This window comes from Scyliorhinus canicula, chromosome 19, assembly GCF_902713615.1.
Source record: "Scyliorhinus canicula chromosome 19, sScyCan1.1, whole genome shotgun sequence".
Classification (NCBI taxonomy): domain Eukaryota; kingdom Metazoa; phylum Chordata; class Chondrichthyes; order Carcharhiniformes; family Scyliorhinidae; genus Scyliorhinus; species Scyliorhinus canicula.
The window spans coordinates 39,366,014-39,387,978 of record NC_052164.1 but is presented as its reverse complement, the minus strand read 5'-3'; the positions used below and the strand labels follow the sequence as shown (position 1 = coordinate 39,387,978).

Below are 21,965 nucleotides of genomic sequence, written 5' to 3'. Positions count from 1 at the left end.
CTCAACAAGGCTGCAAAGAGCTAGAGAGGCTGCAAAGAGTTTAAGTGAGTGTGCAACAAGGTGGCAGAGAGACAATAATGTGGGGAGGTGTGAAGTTATTTACGTTGATTATAAAAACAATATTTTTTATAGAGTGTGAATCTTTCAAGTCTTTATGTTCAGAGAGGCTTGGGTGTACTCATACAAGGAATGCAGGAAGTTAGCAAGCAGGTATAGCAAACAATTAGGAAGGCAAATGGCATGTTGATCCTTGTTGCTAGGGGATTGCAGAACAAGAGTAAGGAGATTTGGCGACAATTGTATAGGACATTGGTGTGAGCGCTAGCTATGGGCTTTGGACTTCTTATTTAAGAAATTATATTCTTGGTTTGGTGGTGGCACCACAAATACTCATTAGATTGGTTTCTGGGATGTGAGAGTCATTCTATGTTGAGGGGTGGTGTAAATTGGGCCTTTACCTTTTAGAGTGTTGAAGAATGAGAGGTGCTCTCATTGAAACATATAGGGCGCAATTTATTTTTATAAATTTAGAGTACCCAATTTTCTTTTTTCCAATTATGGGGGAAATTTAGCCTGGCCAATCCACCAAGGCTGCACATCTTTGGGTTGTGGGGGTAAGCCCCATGCAGACACGGGGAGAGTGTGCAAACTCCACATGTACAGTGACCCGGGGCCTGGATCGAACTTGGGTCCTCGGCGTTGTGAGGCAGCAGTGCTAACCACGTTGCGACCATGCCGCCCATAGAGTGCAATTTAATGGGGAGAATCAGAGTCCCGTTTTGGGTGCGTTTAGCAGGGTGTTTCTCGGCACCTGCTGAGAATGACCCTGCCAGAAAACGGGACTTTTCTGGTCTTGGTGAGAAAAGCCCCACCAAGGCCGCCCTTACCTTCATTTTCTGCACTGACGAGCTCAGTACAGAAAGTGACCAGGCGCCATTTTTAAATACTACTCTGATTTCCCAACTTACTAATTAAGGGGTCCTCAAGCTTCCCTCACCCTACCTCATAAGGACAGAGCATCTGCGGGTCAGATCCGGGCAAGGGCAACCTACCCGGCGGGCACCTTGGCGCTGCCAGCCTGGTACCATGGCAGTGCGCCTGCCAGAGTTCCCGGGAGGCAGTGCCAAGATGCCAGGCTGGCAGTGACAAGGTGCCCAGGTGGCAGAGTGAGTACCAGGGTACCACACTGCCCAGAACCCGACCACCCGGGGGCCTCGAATGACCTGAGAGACCCTTGGGAACCCCCCCCTCCAAGGTGCTGTTACGCCTGGTCCACATTTGTGTGGACCAGTGCTAAACGGCACCATGACGAGGTCTCCCAGGTGCAAGCATTCAATCCCAGGCCTTGAGAGACTCTGGTGCAGAGGTACTTAAGTGAGGCTAGCTACTCACTTAAATATGCAAATCTAGATCGCGCCCAGTGAGGACGTCTGCAAGATCTTGATGGATCTCGCGAGGTGTCCCGAGCGTCACCAATATTGCCAGAGGCCTCTTGCAAGATTTAACAACCTCGTCACATCCTGAGGCGGCACAATCACGCCCTATAAGTTTTGAAGTGGTTTGACAAGGTAGACTGAGAGGTTGTATCCACTGGTTGGGGAATCTAGAACATGGTGGCAGAGTGGGGGGTGGGGGACAGGGGGTCATGCACAGTCGCAGGATAAGGGGCCGATAATTTAGCTCGTTGATGAGGATAAATTTCTTTACTCAGATGGAATATTTGGAATTCTCTATCCCAGAGGATTGTGGATGTTTCTTCGTAGAGTACATGCAAGGTTGAGATAGGCGGACACTTGCTCCCTTAGGGAATATGGAGAGTGGGTTGGAAAGCGGAGTTGAGGCAGGAGATCAGCCATGATCCTACTGAATAACAGGATGGATTACTCCTGCCTTTGTTTTTCATGTTCATATGTTCAAAGCTAGAGACCATAAAGATACCACAGCCACTAATAAATCCAATAAAGCTATCTTTACTCAGAGGATGGTTACAATGTGGAATTTACTCCCACAAGAAGCAGTTGGAGGGAAAAACATAAATATATTTATGGGGAAGTGTGGTCGTATGACTAGAGGTACTACGATACCTGGGAATGTGAGCCCCCATTGGTGGAGAAGGCTTGCTGCTCATTGGCCCAAGTGTTTGCCTTTTCATTGGTCAAGATGTAAGGTAGCTCCGCCCAATGAGGCGGGGTATAAGAACCCGTGTTTCCCAGCAGCCATCTTTCCTCTGTACTCGAGCTGCTGGGTAAACATCTTGTAGATTAAAGCCTTCAATTTGGACTACTTCGTTTCAGTAGTTATTGATCGCGCATCAGGAAGCTAAATAAATACATGAGTAAAAGAAAAAAGATTATGTCGATTGTGTGAATTGAAGAGAGACGGAAAGAAGCTCATGTCAAACATAATCATCGGCATAGGACGGATGGGTCGAATGGTCTGTTTTTGTTCTGTAAATGCTATGTACTAACAACACAATGAATGAGCATTTTCTTTGTTGTATATTTGGAGGAACCTGGATGTATTTTAAATCCTGAGTTTATATTGTGTCTTTTTAGGTGGTCATCAATGCACTGGTTGGTGCAATCCCATCCATCATGAATGTGCTTTTGGTTTGTCTCATCTTCTGGCTGATTTTCAGTATAATGGGAGTGAACTTGTTTGCTGGAAAGTATTTCAAATGCGTAAACACCACAAACTCCGAAATATATCCCATTGATCAAATAAATAACCGTTCTGATTGCAATGAACTCATCTCAATGGCGCCCGATGAAGTGCGATGGGTCAACTTGAAGGTCAACTTTGACAATGTTGGTCAAGGATATCTATCCTTACTTCAGGTGGTAAGTAACCCCATACCTTTGTTGCAACAGTTGATTTACTTAATTTCATGTTTGCACTGACAATAATGGTCCACCAAGGTGGCAGTTGGGGCAATTAAATGATCCTTGGTGACTTTCATTAATAGGGTGGGAAAATCAGGCAGAGCTTCAAGTTCTCAACACTACCCCGCTGGACAATGCGCTGTCACAAAAGTTGAGTGAGGACAGGGTTTACTATAATTGTGATAATCTTTCATTGACAGATAACCTATTAACATTCATTCTTTAGATTCATAGCTCTCATAGTTCAGAGGCACATACTGCCTCATCTATAGCCTTATCACAGAATCACAGAATTGTTATGGCTCAGAAGGAGGCCATTCGGCCCATCATGCCTGCATTAGCTCTGCAAATGAGCGATATGGTTTCATGTCATTTCCCCATACCCTTGCGCATTGTTTCTCTTCAAATAATCATTGAATGCCCACTTGTTATGGGTCAGGGTTTAGAAAACTCCGAAGTATATCATGGAGTTCATCTGACCTCCAAATGTTTATTTTGGTTACAATGAGCACAATGGCCTGCCTTTCAGGTGTTATTCAACATAGGCCTTAAGCACTTTTAGTCAAAAACAAAGTTTATTCTACAAATTTAGTTAACATTTTTCTAAACACACACAGTAAGCATTTTATCAACTACCAACATAAATACCCCACATAGCTACAGTACATTATGCATAACCCTCAATAAATCCCCCGATAACTGTTCCAATTTAATAACAAGATCCCATAAACCAGAAAACCCTTTTCAAAGGTGTGGCCCAGTGCACAGCACTGAAGACCTGGTTTGGATGCTCTTGTATCCTTTCCAAAACAGCAGGTTTGAATTTCTTCCAGAAAATAGTTATTTATTTTCAAGTTATCAAACAGTCTGGAAACAGCTTTTAAAATAAAGATAGAAAGACACTTCTTTTTTCAACCTGTGCTGTACAAACCAGTTCAAACTCAAAGCGAATGTAAAACTCAGAGCCAAAGCCCAGCTCCCAACTCAAAAACAAAAGTAAATCGCCAGAGCCACAGCCCAGCTCCACCCACACAATGACATCACTGTAGCCATGTGATAAGATGAAAACATTTCTTAAAGGGACACTGCCATGGCACTCTTGAATACCTCAATTGAACCCGCCTCCACCACACGACCAGGCAGTGCATTCCAGGTCCAGACCAGTCCTTCTGTGAAAAAGTTTTTTCTCACATGACATTTGCTTTTTTGCAAATCACTTTAAACATGTGCCCTCTTCTTTGATCCTCTTACAAGCGGAAACCATTTCTCCCCATCTACTTTATCCAGGCCCCTCATTATTAATTTAACAATGTCCAGCATATGGATTGTATTTGAGATAAATTAACCATCAGTAAGACTCCAGAGCTGCAATGGATCCTTATATGGAAAATTATCTTGAATTGTGGTTTCTGTCGATGAATATATGCATCATTATTGTGAGTCAAAAATTGCAATGCTGATGTCAACTAGAATAAACATTTGAGAATGATTTACATTTAAAAAATGTGCAACTGTATGCACTTCATGTTAACTGTGCCTTTATAAGTTTGTCTGTCCACAATTATATTGGAAATGGCCTCTGCAAACTGTTTACACTGTAATTACACTCTCACCTCAATGTTGTGTCTCATTTCCTCACTCCTTCCTGCACTCTCATTCCTGCACTCACTCCAGAGGTATCCGCAGTTGCTACTAACTTCACTTCCCTGTTTTCCGAAATGTGAGGTTTTGATCATTAACTTCAATAAACATATACAATTGAAGAGCTGTGTAAAACTTAAATCCACATATATAGCTTATGATTTATCCCATGCCCTATACTCAGCTTTACCAGAGGACACGGTGGCACAGTGGTTAGCCCTGCTCTGTCCACAGATGCTGCCAGACCGACTGAGTATTTCCAGCACTTCCTATTTTTATTTCAGGTTTCCGGCATCTGTTGTATTTTGCTTTTGTTCTGAAGATCAGTCTGTCTTAAAATAAGGTTCGAATATGGCTTATGCTAAGATAAAAACAGAAAATGCAGGATAAACTCACCAGGTCTGGTAGCATCTTTGGTGAGAAAAACACAGTTAACATTTCGAGTCCAGGTGACCCTCCTACAGACTGTTCTGGAGAAGAGTCATATAGACACAAACCATTAGCTGTGTTTTATTCTCCTCAGATGCTGCCCCACCTGCTGAGTTCATCCAGCATTTTCTGCATTTATTTCAGATTTCCAGCATCCACAGTATTTTGCTTTTATATGGCTCATCATACTGTTGGGGAGGGAGACTTGAAGAGCAAGATCACACCTGGGTTCACAGTGCAGTTTCCATTCTAGTTGCAAAGGGGAGTTCATGACACAAGAGCTGGGAGTCAGGTTGAGGTTAAAGCAGAGGGTAGTCCTATTAGTCCTATCTTAGATTGGGAGGCAACAATGGTGAGAGCTTAGGTTGGTGTTCTCAGCCATGGAAGGTCACGTGAAGAAAAAAACTGGTAGCCACCAGAGTGATAGCAGGCAGGGGTCAGGCAAAATTGGATTGCAGGCTTAATTTAGTATCTTCAAAGTGCATAACACTGTGGAGAGCACAATACCATCTACCTTGGAAACTTATTTGGGAGTCACATGCCCCAGTCATAGATAAGCAAAAACACTACCCACCTTGGAGGTCTAGCTTGGAATACTCATTCCAAAGTAAAAAGCGTAGATAAATTTAATCATGACAAAAGCAATGGCCGGGAGTTTCCGCAACCCACCCCCCAGGAGAAGTTCCTCTTGTATATTGAGGCCTCTGACCTCGAGGCAGCATCAGATGCCAGGAAGATTGCGCTGCTCCTGTCGACTGCGGGGGATCAAGCCATCCACATCTTTAACTTGCTCACGTTTGCCGATGGCAAAGACAAGACGAAGTTCAACACAGTTCTGCAAAAATTCGACAGCCACTGCAAAGTCGAGGTGAATGAGAGCTTTGAATGGTACATCTTCCAACAGAGGCTTCAGGGTAAGGATGAACCTTTTCAGTCCTTTTTGAACCATCTCCGTATCTTAGCGCAGTCATATAATTATGATTCGACTGCTGATTCCATGATCCAGGATCATATAGTTTTCGGGGACCATTCCGACTCCCTGCAGGAGCAGCTCCTCAAAATCAAACGTATGACCCTCTCCATTGCCATCGAAACGTGTGTTGTCCATGAACATGCCAGCAATCTTTACCCCCGCATCAAGGCGGCAGAAAATGCAAAACTGGCCTCCCATGAAGCAGAAAGGGTGCAGGCCGTTTTGCGTGCTTTTCCTGGGTCCCTACGCATGCGCACCACGACCGGGAGGACGATGCGGCCGTAAACTCTACTGCGCATGTGCGAACGTCGGCCGACCGCACTGCGTATGCGCGAAGGCGCACGGAGCACGCTGATGTCAGCGTCATGATGTGTCAAAATTGTGGCTCCGCCCATTTAAAGCGGCAATGCCCAGCCAAAGGAAGGCGATGTCTACAATGTGGAAAACCTGGGCAGGTATTGTTACAACCGCATGCCTTTCGGTATCATTTCAGCTTCCGAAGTCTTTCATCGAATAATGGAGCAAATGATGGAGCGCATTGAGGGTGTGCGAGTCTATGTGGATGACGTGATCACCTGGTCCACGATGCCTCAAGATCACATAGCTCGGCTCAGACAGGTCTTTCAAAGGGTCCACGAGAATGGCCTCAAGCTAAACAGGGCCAAATGCTCATTTGGTCGGTCAGCGATCAAATTTCTGGGTGACCACATTTCCCAGCAGGGTGTGCAACCTGATGCTGACAAGGTACTGGCAATCAAAGCCATGAAAACCCCAGAGGACAAAAAAGGCGGTACTACGCTTCCTTGGGATTGTAAATTTTCTGGGAAAATTCATTCCTAACATGGCATTCCACATCACAGCCCTCCAGTATCTCGTTAAAAAGTCCACAGTGTTTCAGTGGCTTCCCGCACATCAAGCGGAGTGGCTTGAGCTGAAGGGAAAGCTCACCACAGCCCCAGTACTGGCGTTCTTTGACCCGACCAAGGATACCAAAATATCCACAGACCAGGACGGTATTGGTGCGGTAATCCTCCAGAAAGACGACTCCTCATCCTGGCCTCCAGTGGCATATGCATCCAGGGACATTACTCCGACCGAACAACGGTATGCCCAGATGGAAAAAGAGTGCATGGGTCTCCTAACAGAAATAGTCAAGTTTCATGACTATGTAGATGGTCTGCCAAAGTTCACGGTGGAAACAGACCACAGGCCCTTAGTCCACATAACCCAGAAGGATTTAAATTATATGACACCTCGGCTTCAGCGAATTCTCCGTCGGCTCCGCTGATATGACTTTGAACTCGTCTTCACACCGGGTAAGGAGCTGATAATCGTGGATGCCCTATCCCGATCCATCACCACGCCATGTGAACAGGTTGACTTCATTCACCACATTGAGGCACAGGTACAGTTGTGTGCCAGTAACCTCCCAGCCACTGATGAACGAATTGTCCAAATACACGAAGAAACTGCCAAAGATCCTCTACTGCAGCGCGTGATGCAACACCTCGCAAATGGCTGGCAAAAGGGGCAATGCCCCCAGTTCTTTAACGTTAAGGACGAGTTAACGGTTGTTATGGGGATCCTTGGGGTCGAGAAATGTCAACGCAGAGCTCGGCAGGCAATTTACTGGCCTGGCAACAGCCAGGACATTGCCAACGTGGTCCTCAATTGCACAACATGCCAGAAATTCCTACCATCCCAGCCCAAAGAAACGCTGGAACAGCATGAGATCATGACCTCTCCGTGGTCTAAGGTGGGGATAGGCCTCTTTCACGCAAATGGACGTGATTACGTGCTTTTAATCGACTACTTCTTCAACTACCCAGAAGTGGTGAAACTGTCGTACTTCACGTCAAAGTCAGTCACCGAGGCCTGTAAGGAGACGTTTGCCAGGCACGGGATACCACTCACAGTAATGAGTGACAACGGTCCATGTTTCTGCAGCCAAGAGTGGTCCAACTTTGCAGAATCCTACCACTTCAACCATGTCACATCCAGTCCCCATTACCCGCAATCAAACGGGAAGGCCGAGAAAGGGGTCCATATTGTCAAGCGGCTGCTCTGCAAGGCTGCTGACTCTGCATCTGATTTTCACCTTGCGCTGTTGGCATACAGGGCAACACCTCTGTCGACTGGTTTGTCTCCGGCTCAGCTACTCATGAACTGCAACCTGCGGATGACTGTTCCAGCCATCCATGTTCAAGACCTTGACCACCTCATGGTGCTGCAAAAAGTGAAGCAATCGAGGGACCAGCAGAAGATCACGTATGATGCTCATGCCACTGATTTGCCTGCGCTGGCTCCAGAAGTTCGCATCGAGTTGCCTGAGGGAGGCTGGTCAGCCCCAGCTGTTGTTGTAAGACAGGCTTACCCCAGGTCTTTTGTTGTTCGAATGACTGATGGCTCCATTCTCCGCGCAACAGGAGGGCACTGCGCAAAGTTGCCTGCCCACCACCTGACCGCACCTTTCCGCATGTCATTATGCCTCCTCCGGACATCTCGCACCACGAGGCCACCGATCTGGCAGCAGTCCCGCCTGTCAAGGCGCCGGCGTCCCTCCCTCCACCTCTGAGGAGGTCGACAAGAATCCGTCACCAACCACAAAGACTGAATCTATAGACTTGAATCCTGTAAATTGTGTTCAGTTCGCTCTGGATCTGCACACTAGACACCTTCTTATGTATATATGTTCATTCACTCACCATTTGTACATAGTCTTACATGTATGTACAGACACAGTCCAAAATGTATTTAAAAAAGGGGAGATGTCATAATATCCACTCATGTATACAATGAGATACAGACAGGCAGTGATTGACACACAGAATAACCAATAAACACACAGGACACAGAACAACCAATCACCATACAGGACACTGCAGGGTATATTACCACTATAAAACACATGAGGCATCAAGACTCTGCCTCCTCTCACTGGATACAGCGACAGAGATAGTCAGGATGCACAGTACAGTGAGCACCATCCCCACATGACGCAGAGCCAGTCTGGTCAAGCCAGACAGAGGTTAGCAGCTTAGATTGATAGAGTGTCTGCCCACAGCAGATTGTGTACAGTAATCAGCAGGTTCAATAAAACAGTGTTGAACCATATACCGTGTTGGAAGCCTGTTTTCAAGTTTTACTGCATCCAGTTGCAGTCAGTGTTAAACCAACTCATATAACATGCATGCATGTGTAGTCGTTTGTTCATGCGCGTATGTTTATGTGTGTGTGTATGTATCCATGCCCATGTGTGAATGTGTGCGTTAATACAAGTAATGTTAGTTCTGACTGGTTATTTTGCAGGAGACATTTTTTTCCAGTATCAGGTGTCCTGGCTGATGATGGTAGCTACTAGTCCATGCTGGCTCTCCAGTAAACAATTTATTCAGTGCCACTCGCCAGCTCGATCTCCGTGACCACACAAATTTACTTCCTTCCAGTGTCCAACTAAAATCCTTTTTCAAATCCTTGATTGTCTCCACTTCCAACTCATGAGTAGCGAGTTCCGAGTCATTAATGCTCGCTGTGTAAAAACACTCTCCCTGCATCATTTGCCCAAACCGTAACTCTCCTAATCCTTGTACTGCCAGCTAGTGCCAACACTGTTTTCCTTGCCTACCTTATCCAAACATGTCATAATCTTTTAAAAATTTATCAAGTGTTCCCTCAATCTCCTTTATTCGAAAGAGAACAGCTCCAGCTTTTCCAACCCCGTAACTAAAATCCCCCATCCAGGAACCATTGTGGTAAATTTCTTCTGCACTTGCACAAGAACTCTCACACATTTCTAAAGTGTAGTGACCAGAACTGCACACAGTACTTCAGTTGGGGCCTAACCAAAGCTTTATATAGGCCCAGTACCGCTTCCCAACTTTTATATTCAGTGCCTCTATTTATGATGCCCAAGATTATATATGATTTGCTAAACACGCTCTCAATATTTTCTTCAAAGATTGATTCACATGCACCTCAGGTCCCTCTGTTCCTACACATTCTTTAAAACTATGCTATTTAGTCTATGACACGACTTACCGGCTGTGTCGTGCCCCCATGTGGGTGGATGGAAGCACGGCGTGGCCAGTAGATGCCGGGAGTGGCCTCTTCCGGGATCTACCTGGTTCAACATGCCTCGTGAAATCTAACGGTATCTTGCAAGATGTCACAATCTGAATCCCATCCATTGTGCATGGGATCAGTATGTGCCAAATCTGCATATTAGAGTGTGGCAGCTAGTCTCACTCTAATATGCAACTCGGCTGATATTCCGAGGCTTTGGGACTAACCACTTGACCTCGGAGACCTTAGGTGAGCGCCGTTCAGTATTGGTCGCCTCAAACGGGGACTAGACAGAATGGCACTTGGGAGGCCCCCAGGTGGTTGCTCTCTGGGTAGGGTGGCATGCTGGCACTGCTAATGCCACTTGGCACCTTGGCACTGCTGGACTTGCACTCTGGCACTATCAGTCTGGAAGCCTGGGGTGCCAGACTGGCATTGCCAATGTGCCCATGTGGTACTGGTGGGGCAGTGCCAACCTGGTGATGCCAGGGTGCCAGGATGGCAATGCCAAGGTGTCTGGGTGGCACAACAGTGCCAGGGTGCCACCCTGCCCAGAGCATCCCTTATAGATGAGTTGGCGGTCTGGGAGTCGCATTGGGAAGGTCAAGAGATCGGTACGCCATTTTAAATGGCGTCCCGATCTCCTCCTGCACTAAGGTGTTCTGGCAGCGGAGCTCCTCAGTGCAGGAAATGGGACTAAGTGTGGCCTCGACGGAGCGTTGTCGCTGAGGCCCTGCATTGTAACATAGTCCCATTTCATAGCTGTCCCGTTTGATAGCTGCGAGCACCAGGAAACACCTGGCTAAATGTACTCGGCACCGGACTCTGTTGCAAATCGTTTAAATATTACTACTCCCTATCCCTTCTGCCAAAATGCATCCCGCTCAGAATATATCACCTTCTTTGTCACTAATAGGGCTCATTCCATCTCTTACAATTCTTCTACGCCACAGAAGATTTTTGGGTTAGCTTTATGTTTTTTAAAAATAAATTTAGAGTACCCAATTATTTTTTTTCCAATTAAGGGGCAATTTAGCACCCACCTAACCTGCACATCTTTGGGTTGTGGGGGCGAAACCCACTCAGACACGAGGAGAATGTGCAAACTCCACACGGACAGTGATCCAGGACATGGATTCGAACTCGGGTCCTCAGCGCCGTAGGCAGCAGTGCTAACCACTGTGCCATGTGCCGCCCTTTGGGTTCTGTTTTATGTTGACTACTATTTTGTTTTCATATTCTCTCCTTGCCAGTCTCAGTTTCCCTTTTACCTCCCCTCTCAGCCTATTATATTAAGTCAGGCTGATGCATTTCCAGTAGTGGTGGGTAGCCAATTTGAGTTAAGTGTCCATTTCTGGACAGATTGGACAGGCAGCCAGAGCACCAAAAACTGGCAGGCACCTGGAGGTGGTTGGCAGCAGCAGAGGGTTCATGAGGCCCTCCCACAACCCTGATGGATCTTCAGGCATCAGCAGGCCACTCCTGCACGGATATACCATCAATTGATTTTATAAACGCTCAAACTTCTCGAGAAGGTGTCTTTAAGAGAGAGGAACCCGTGTGGAACTCCCCCTACAGCGCCACCTCTGCTGGTGGGGTTGCTCTGCTTCCAAGACTGCAGGTTCTCTGATTGGGAGTGACTGCTGTCCATGATTGCCAAATGTAGGTTCGGGACTGAGAAATGATCCTGCCCCGTGATTATTTTTAGAGGGGACAAGATCCCGCTCAGAAAGTGCTGAAAGCACAATGCAGGATAATTTGTGTCAGAAGAGAAATACAGGTCTGTTGCCTTGGGGGCCCCGTTCTCCAGGACTGCCCTCTTCTGATAACCCAATATAAAGCTCTCAAAAATATTGTTCAAGACAAATATCAAAGCAAGTTATACAGCACCTGTACACAAAAAAAAAGATAGAATTAAAAAAATATATTTATTGATAACACTCAGTGTTTCACTATTCTGCCCACTTGAGAATAACAATAACAAAGTTATTGGCAACATAATAAATTTTATCTGATCCAAAACGAGCTAGGGATAGTAAAATAAAGTGCTATAAAGTCACCAACTAACTCTTCTTAACGAGAAGACATAGATTCAGTCCTAGTAGTACACGTGAAAGGGAATTTGATTGGTATTTGTAAGAATGATTGCAGAATGTCAAGGAAATGATACGCAGCTCCAGCTAAAGACCTCGGACCAGCACAGGCACAGAAGCTGTCAGTTGTGAGATTCGATAATGCAACAATGAATGTCTGTCATCTTCCATCTTCTTGGAATCACAGAATTGTTACGGTGCAGAAGGAGGATATTCCAGCCCATTCTGCACCGGCCATTCTCCAAACAAGCATCATAACTTAGTGCCACCCCTGTGTCTTTTCCCCATACCCCTGCACATGGTTTCTACTCAAATAATCATCTAGTTCCCTCTTGAATGCCTCGATTGAACCTGCCTCCACCAGACTGTATTCCAGACCCAAACCACCCGTTGTGTGAGAGAATTTTTTCTACTGATTTTATTAGTTTTCATTACAATATTTTAATGTTGCAAATAATTTAAAGCACTATATAGAGCTAAACAATATATAAGATCCGTTATGCCACAGAACTTCATGATACTGAATATTCAAGGCATTCTGATATCATGTGGTCTACTATTTTTTAAACTGACTGCTGGGAAGTAGCATTAATATTGATTAACAATGTGAAAGAAAATAGCTTGTGACTAAGGATGTAGTACACTGCCTTCTTAATTTTGTTCCAAATAGGCAACCTTTAAAGGCTGGATGGAGATAATGTATGCAGCCGTTGACTCCCGTGATGTGAGTAGTTGCTCTCTGTTAAAAGCTTTCATTTAAAACATTCATAAGCTTGTACAAATTTAATTTTTGATTGTGATTGAATATGTTCAATGATTTTAACCCCACGCCATTAAAAGCAGAGGAAAATTGATTGCTTTCTCTCTCTCGCTCTCCCGCTTTCTCTCTCTCTCGCCCCCTCTCTCTCTCTCTTTCTATTGTTAACCATCACTGCCTTTAGTTGGCTTCCTATTGAAAAATATGTATGCTTAGAGCATTCTATACATCTCATTTCTGCACCTGTAGATGGTGGAATATTATCACACCAATGTAGACGTTCTATTGTATTTTCACAATTCCATCCTCAGCTCAGTATTGTTTCTATTAAAGGCTTCAAGGGGCATGGGGTTAGCCCGGGAGTATGGCGTTGAAATAGAGGATCAGCCATGATCATATTGAATGGCGGAGCAGGTTCGAAGGGACAAATGACCCACTTCTTCTCCTGTCTTCCATGTTTCTGTGTGATCAACAGCCCAACATGTATAATTTCTACCCGTCGTTAAATCATGTGTCCAATTCTTGCACAGAATAGAATTTTAGATGATTTGTTTTTTTGGCCAAAATCCCACTGGGTCTGTAGCTTTCCCCTTCAATGTCGTTCACACCAAAAGAGAATAATTAATTGGTGAGTAGATTCAATCAAATGCAGAATCAATAAGATTTTTAGGGGGGATGGAGAGAGGGGTCTGAGCTTTTGCTCAATGTGGGATTGGCAGTGGTTCCCATTTCATTATTTCATTCAGGTGATTACTCGGAGGCCACGGTGCTTTCCCCTTGATAAGAGACAGACAAGCAATAGCACAGCAAAGACTGTGGTAAAGAAGAGTTTATCGTGAGAAGCCAGCGCTGGGTTATCTTGCTTTATCAGCCAAACAGCAAGTAGGAGGGTTGAATGAGTAGATTCCTGTTATTGCTCAAAATTATTATCTTTTTAAGGCTTATGGTTGATGGCGGTGCGAGGCAACTGAGAACTGTCCCCTCAGATGAGTCATTTGAATCTAGATTGTTTTCTATAATTCTGTGCAACTTCTGTCTCCTCTCTTTCTACTGTATTACTGACACTGCCTATATTTGTTATGGCATCTATCTAATTTTAATATGTATTTTTTCTGCTCTATCTTTCCTTGTGGAGAGCAATATACTTGAAAGGAAAAATGTACAGAGCTGTGAAGGGAAAAAAGCAAGAGATTGGAATTAATTGGGTAGCTCTTTCAAGGAGCCATCACAGGCAATGATGGGCTGAATGGCCTCCTTCTGTGCTGCCTGACTCTATCACTGCCAAATTGTTGGCCTGTGAATGTTCAGAAAGCTAGCTGGCGATGGATAGAACAAGAGCCAATGTGCTCTTACCCAGACTGTCCCAGGCAGTACATGAGCACCTGAGCTGCTGTGAAAATCTCAGAATGCACACCTGCCCCCACATTACCCGTTAACAGATTCTCAAAGAGCTTCTCGAAATCTTGATTGGCCTTAACTGGGGAGCACGCAAGATCATGAACTCCCCCTCCCCCAACTGCCCAGGCAACAATATCCAGCAAAGGAAACAGGGTGAGGGAACCAGCAAGCTGGCCAACCACCCTACTGCTTTTGGCCCAGCCCCTTCAGACCCAAAAATTCAACCCACAGAGTCCGAGAAGGCTGGGACCACATAAAGTAGAGGGAGAATGAGGTTCAGAAGCACAAATATTCTGAGCTGATTGCGAGCTGATTGTACAATTTTTCTTTTTAAATAGGTGCTTGAACTCATTTTTAAAAAGGATTGTTCAAGTGATCCATTGAAAGTGGATAAAAAATGGAAAGCCTGGGCAAAGAGAATTTAAAAGAAAAATATGCCTGTGTGCTCTTTAGGAATAATTGCTGGAAATGGCCATGCTGACCATGGTCATGTGGTTAAGATGGACCAATTAGTAATGCTCTTGAAGTTCTACTTGAGTTCCTCTTGAAAATAAGCATTGTGCAATGGTACAGATTACAAACATGAGAACATAGATCGACCAGCATTTTTTGCCCACCTCTAATTGCCCTTGAGAGGGTTGTGGTGAGCTGCATTTTTGAACCGCTGCAGTCGATTAGATTAGATTAGATTAGATTAGAACAGTACAGCACAGAACAGGCCCTTCGGCCCTCGATGTTGTGCCGAGCAATGATCACCCTACTCAAACCCACGTATCCACCCTATACCCGTAACCCAAACCCCCCCCCCCCCCCCTCTTTTAACCTTACTTTTTAGGACACTAAGGGCAATTTATCATGGCCAATCCACCTAACCCGCACATCTTTGGACTGTGGGAGGAAACCGGAGCACCCGGAGGAAACCCACGCACACACGGGGAGGATGTGCAGACTCCGCACAGACAGTGACCCAGCCGGGAACCGAACCTGGGACCCTGGAGCTGTGAAGCAATTGTGCTAACCACCATGCTACCGTGCTGCCCCAAATGTGGTGTAGGTACACCCACCGTGCTGTTAGGCTGGGTTTTCCAGGGTTTTGACCAAGTGAAGCAATGGAGATATATATCCAACTCAGGTCAATGAGCGACTTGGAGGGAAACTTCCAGATGCTGGTGTTCTCCCTTGTCTGCTGCCCTTTCTCTTCTAGATGGTCATGGGTTTGGACGTTGCTGTCTAAAGAGCTTCGGTGAATTGCTGCAGTGCATCTTGTAGATGGCATGCACAGCTGCCATTGTGTGCCAGTTGTAGAGGAAGTAAATGTTTAAGGTGGCGGATGGGATGCCGATCAAGTGGGCTGCTTTGTCTTAGATGGTGTTGAGCTTCTTGAGTGTTGTTAGAGCTGCACTCATCCAGGTAAGTGGAGAGTATTCCAGCATATTCCTGACTTGTACCTTGTAGCTGGTGGACAGAGTTTGGGGAGTCGGGAGGGGAATTACTCACTGCAGGGTTCCTAGACTGGTAGACAAGAAGTACAACATTGTCAGGCAGTAGAAGAATACCAAGAGAGTGATCATGAAGACATGGCATCATTTAATTTCAGACTCACAGCCACCAGCTCAGGTACTGACAATGCATGTATAATAGCAGATGGATTAAAGCTGGGATCTGCACAGAGTGAGATACTGAGCATGAGTGGACTACAACAGAGCAGCAGTGCCAGCTCACCAGAGGATGACGTTGCACATGAGATTTATGACAGAAACTCAGACGAAGACTTTGGAGTAAGCGGAAGAAGAAGGCAGAGAGATGCAGAACAAAATGCTTTATTCAGTGGGAAACCTACCAGAAAGTCAGCCTTCAATGTCAACGACCATGGAGCAGTCTGGAACCAACTTGGCACAGGGCTTTGTGTCGAGCTCAGAGCCAACTCCTTCCTGCACAGAAATTGTGACCACCTCCATGAGCACATTTGTGGACCTGACCGTGATACAGCATGCAATGACTAATGCCTTAGTTTTCACTTCAGCACAAGTAGCTTCCAGCAAGTGTGCGAGTGCTGCAGTGGAAGCTCATATTGCCCTCATGCAAGCTCAAAGTGCTGCCACCGTGAATGGTGGATGCCAGTTTTCAAAGGGGTTGGCAGGGTAGAGCTGTGGTCCAACAATCTGTCCTCCAGAAGATTACCAGGATCGTTGAGGCACTGACCCGAGGGGGTTGTCATGATATGTAAACATACAACCAATGAATACTCAGAATGGGACACAACCAATGAGGCAGTCTGGACACTCAGAGGTGGCATCACCACAAGGGGGCATGACATAAACACTATAAAAGGGATGAGGCACTCACACCCTGCCTCTTTCCACAGACAGACATCTAGAGAGTTAGACAGGGTTGATCAGCAGCATCACACCCCAGCATGAGGCTTAGAGCAAGCTGGTACAGCTAGACTGAGTTACTACAGTTAGATTGGCAGAGAGTCAAACTCATTTGAGAACTGTGTTAATAGTTTAATAAACATGTTGAACTCACTTCAGAGTCTGGAGCATCCTTTAGTTAAGACTGCATCAAGTAGCAGCCTGTGTTATCCGAAGCAGCATAACACAACAGGAGTGACAACAGCTCCATGCAGCACAGACTCGCTACATTATCACAGAATGACAGCACTTGTGCTGCCAACACTGCCTCTCTGCCAATGTCCTTGCCTGACAGCCAGCCTGCCCAGAACACTGTCACCCAAGTCAGGATGATTCAGTCTGAAGCCAAGCCGTTTTGTCTTTTTATTTAATCTTTCACCGGATGTGGACATCGCTGGCAGGGCCAACATTTGTTGCCCATCCTGAATTGCCCTTGAGAACAGGGTGGTGAGATGCCTTCTTGAACCACTTCAGTCCATTTGGTGCAGGTACATGTACAGTGTTGGTCGGAAGGTGCAGAGCAGATCCAGGGCCATCCATCTGGCAAGGCAGTCTGCAGATTCCTTTGCTGAAAGTCATTATTCATGCTGCAATCAACAGGAGCAATAGGACAGGAAAAGTCACATGGAAGACAGGCAGTAAGTGAATGCAAATTGTGTATGAAAAATGGCATGATTAAATTTATAAATGCTGTTTACAGTATTTTGTGTCGGCTTATATCTTTGTGTTGTCATGTAAGAGTCCTTCCCATCTATTTCCTTTGTTCCCATTTCTTTTACACAATTTAATTGTTTTGGTCCATGGATCAATAATTCGGATGTGCCTTTAAGTAGAGAGAGAAAAGCAGAAGACTCAAAGCTTAAAACAGCCTGCTTGCCAAGGTACCATATTTTCAGGCTTTGTGTTTGTGGGTAGGAGAAGCCAGATTCTTCGGCACTAAGTAGATGGGAGGAACTTGCTTTGGAGTGAATCAGTTAACTGGCAACCAATGGATTGGCCAACAACAGTGGGCGAAATTCTCCCAAAACGGGAGAAATCGTCAAACTGCCGTAAAACCCGGGCGGGTTTTACGGCATCGCGCCCCTTCCCGACGGGGGACCGATTCTGGTCCCCCGTCGGGGCTAGCAGCCCGACGTCGGAGGCTCCGACAAGTCGGGCTTAACGAAAATCGTTAAGCCCGCTTGTCGGACTTAGCGCCGGCTGACGCGTCATATGACGTCAGCCGCGCATGCGCAGGTGGGAAGACTCCACCCGCGCATGCGCGGGTGACGTCATCGCGTTTTTGCGCGAAACCCGCGCATGCGCGGTCCGGGTTGCCCCTCAGCCGCCCCGCGTATTGATACTGCGGGGCGGCGGAAGGACAAATAGTGCGCGGGCATCGGGCCCGCTGCCCGCGATCGGTGGGCACCGATCGCGGGCCCATGGCACCCTTGGCACGGCCGTGGTACTGCCGTGCCAATCGGTGCCATGGTTATTTTTTTCCAGGTGGTCACGACGTTTTTACGAACGGCAGGACCAGGTGTGTTTGCCGTTCGTAAAAAGGTCGTAAAGGGCTGGGACTTCGGCCCTTCTAACAGCTGTGAATCGCTGCCGGCCGTAAAAAAACGGCGGCAGCGATTCGTGTCGGGATTTCGGCGGGGGGGGGGGAGAATAGCGGGAGGGCGTCAAAAAAGTCGGGAAGGCCCTCCCGCTATTCTCCCACCCGTCGTGGGGGGGGGAGAATTTCGCCCAGTGTTCTGCCTGAACAAAAGTCAGTGATTGGTTCCTGCTGGTGATGTTTCTGAGAGAGCCTTCCAGAAGTGATCAGAGTTCAGAAGTGAAGGGAGCTGTGTTTTCTCTCTCTGTCGCCTGCTGTCTGCAGATGGACGCTGAAGATCTTTTAAGTGTATTAAAACCAGCAGCTTGTTGCTCTTCAGGGGCTGAAGTAAAATAACTGTTCTATTGTCCTGAAAGTGAGTGTCCTTTGCAATGAACCTGAAATGATGCTGAGTCTGCAGGAACGGTGACCTCACCTGAGACAATCACATCAAGCCTAGAACTAAGTAGATGGGAGGAACTGGCTTTGGAGGGAATCAGTTTGATTGGTTAACTGGCAACCAATGGATTAGCCAGGAAGTGTTCTGCCTGAACAAAAGATTGGTTCCTGCTGGTGATGTTTCTGAGAGAAATCCAGTGCAGAAAGAGGACATTCGGCCCATCGAGTCTGCACCAACCAACTTAAACCCTCACTTCCACCCTATCCCCATAACCCAAAACCCCGCCTAACCTTTTTGGACATTAAGTGCAATTTATCATGGCCAATCCACCTAACCTGCACGTCTTTGGACTGAGGGAGGAAACTGGAGCACCCGGAGGAAACCCACACACACACGGGGAGAACGTGCAGACTCCGCACAGACAGTGACCCAGCAGGGAATTGAACCTGAGATCCTGGCACTGTGAAGCCACTGTGTTAACCACGTGTGCTACCCTGCTGCCCCAGAAGAAAGGAAGTACCAAACCAGAAGCCTGAACTTCAGAAAGTCATGGACTGGAAGTCATCTCTGTGAATCAAAGATCACTATCCTGTTATTTCATTCATATTTTATTTCCCTTTCCACTACCCTTTCTCTCTATGTGGTCTGTCTGTATGTATGTGTGTGTAAAGAATGGGGCAAGTTAAAAAATGGGCGGTTGGGAAATGTGTAGTAGATAGCTAGCTAAATTTTCTGTCAGTTTAATTAAAGATGCTGTTCATAATAAAAGATCACTTGTGTTTTGAGGTTTCAAACCGGGTGACTGTAGTTTATTGGACTCCACCAAATACCTTGGGTATTTTAATAAATCTAATTTCACTGGTGTTGAGACTCGGAGTTAAGTCAGACTGGAATTAACCGCACACTAGCCCAGGCAGTCATGACAGTCAAGTGTGTCAAGTGTGACAGTCAAGCCTGTGCCGATCCAGATCCTTTATCTAAACCTGTCTCCTATTTTCCAAGGTCTACTTCCCTCTGTTCCCGCCCGTTCATATACCTGTCTAGATGCCTCTTAAATGATGCTATCGTGCCCGCCTCTACCACCTCCGCTGGTAAAGCGTTCCAGGCACCCACCACCCTCTGCGTAAAAATCTTTCCACGCACATCTCCCTTAAACTTTCCCCCTCTCACCTTGAAATCGTGACCCCTTGTAACTGACACCCCCACTCTTGGGAAAAGCTTGTTGCTATCCACCCTGTCCATACCTCTCATAATTAATCGCTGATGGTCAGTAACAGAGGAAAGGTAAGGAGTGCGGGACTATTGGTGAATGGTGAATTGAGTTTGCAGTTACGGGAATCGCACTTTAATGAATTCTTCATAGACGACACTGCTAGAAGGAGACTCTCATTGGTGTGTCCTCCTCTTCCTTCTCCTCATGCCTCTCCTCCTCAGCCTGTTAGCTAGTGCCCTTCAGGCTGTACAGGTTGTGTATAGGTTGTGAGTCATGAGCCGAGCTGTCTGCAGGTAGTCTTGGTCAGCCAGTAGCCATCCTTCCATTTAGTATGGCAGCTTAAATGCAGCTGGTGCAGTTTGACTGCCACAGAATGGAAGCATTAATGACTACCAAGAAACTGGAGTTTGACTGCCTGAAGGCCTGTCGATGATCACAGCAGCTGGGAGTGGAATTCCGTTTTGTTCCAGTACATCACATCAGAATTGACACGTGATACCCACAAAGCAATGTGCATTCAGTCAACAGCATCCTACCCAATGTGAAAGCTCACAATCTTTAAAAACCCTCATTCTTGTTCTGCCTGCTTCTAACTTGAAAGAAGTTAAAGAGAGTGTAATTAACTCTCTTTAAACAGAGAGGTTCAGTGATCGCCCTTATGTAAAAGTGGGTGGGAAACTGTGAGGTGTTAACCTAGAAGGAGCCAGACACAAATGGTCATCACCAGGTTGCACTTTTCGGTCAACTGGAATTGTGGCTGCAACAGTTAGCCATTTTCAGTGAAGTGCAGACGAGTCACATACAGTTCATTGCTGAGGTTCAGATAGAAGAATTGCTTCCTGAACACCCTGGGAAAATTTGGCCTCCTGCTGAAAATCATTCTCCCCACCCTCCTCCTTCCTCATCTAACTTGTCCTGTTCTGCGTGACCTCTACTCATTCTCTCAGTCTTGCTCTATTCCAAGAGGAAGGGCACCTACATCTGTGAACAACCCATGCATTTTTGCAACCTGAACAAATGATAGAAAGCGGCAAACATTTGTAGAATGATATCAACAGCTGGCAAAAATCAATCAGCTACTAACCATCATGTAGTTGATGATCCCTTTAAAGAGCACTAGGGAAGGTCCTTTCTGATGCTTGTTAGCTTGCAAGCTAATGTTGGTTAAACATTGAACTCCTAAATGGAAATCAAATCAGCATTGTGCATTGATTAATATCATAATCTACCTGTTCTGCAAACCTCTGGTAGACGTTGGCTATGCATACACTAGCTCTTTCACCATTTGCCATTAATGACAACTAGGCAAGTGTAAACAATTCTTAATCCAAAATCTGCTCACGAATCTCACAGGGCTCTATCTTATTAATTAGTTCAATACATGGCACTTTTTTCATAATCCAGGCATACAGTGTCAACTGGACTACATCCATCAACCCAATGCCTTCCTTTAAAATGAATCTGTAAAGTATGGTCATATTTTCCAGAAGCCACGTTATGAGTCTTCACTAACTTGTTGGGTGTTAAAGTGGTCATGCAATGTATCTCTAATATCCCTCCTAACATCGTATCTATAACTAATGTTAGGTGAATGCTTGAGAAGCTGATTCACTGGACTACAGTGTATGGAAGGCTTACCTAAATAACGGATAAGTAGGAATGATCGTAAGATCCGGGTTGGATTCCATGTATTAAGTTAGCTGGCCTTTGGAACTTGGGCTCAGAATCCTTTGGCTGATTTTTCTATTTCTTTCGTCAATGTTTCCACTCTTGATCATTTTCCTGTGACACTTGCACATGCATGTCTGTGGGCATGAAGTGAGAATTGTATTGGACCCACGAGCTGCAGCCTCCACAGTCAAATGGCTCGCTGACATTTTGTATTACCTTATACATGGACAACAATCACCATGTTCCCGAGGTAAATGGCAGTGAATATGCTGCAGCAAACATCAAAACCTGGGCCGGAAATTTCCAGCTGTTACCGCCAGCGAGATCTTCCGGTCGCACCATGGATTTCTCAGTGGCCAGGGTGGGTGTGTGCCTAAAGTGTAAATCCTATTGACAGCGACGGGACCAGAAGATCCTGCCACCAGCCAATGGCAGGGGACCACCGCAGGGACGATG

General features: G+C 46.0%; 1 protein-coding gene across 8 annotated transcripts in view; it reads left to right on the top strand.

Annotated features, from left to right (window-relative positions):
* LOC119954164 (sodium channel protein type 2 subunit alpha-like) overlaps positions 1-21,965 on the top strand; it is a 295,132-nt gene that overhangs the window by 249,990 nt on the left and 23,177 nt on the right. For all 8 annotated transcript variants that reach the window (XM_038779136.1, XM_038779137.1, XM_038779138.1 and 5 more), the window contains 2 exons: positions 2,556-2,840; positions 12,751-12,804. In XM_038779136.1, the coding sequence (XP_038635064.1) occupies positions 2,556-2,840; positions 12,751-12,804 (339 nt within the window). The remainder of the gene's footprint in view (positions 1-2,555; positions 2,841-12,750; positions 12,805-21,965) is intronic.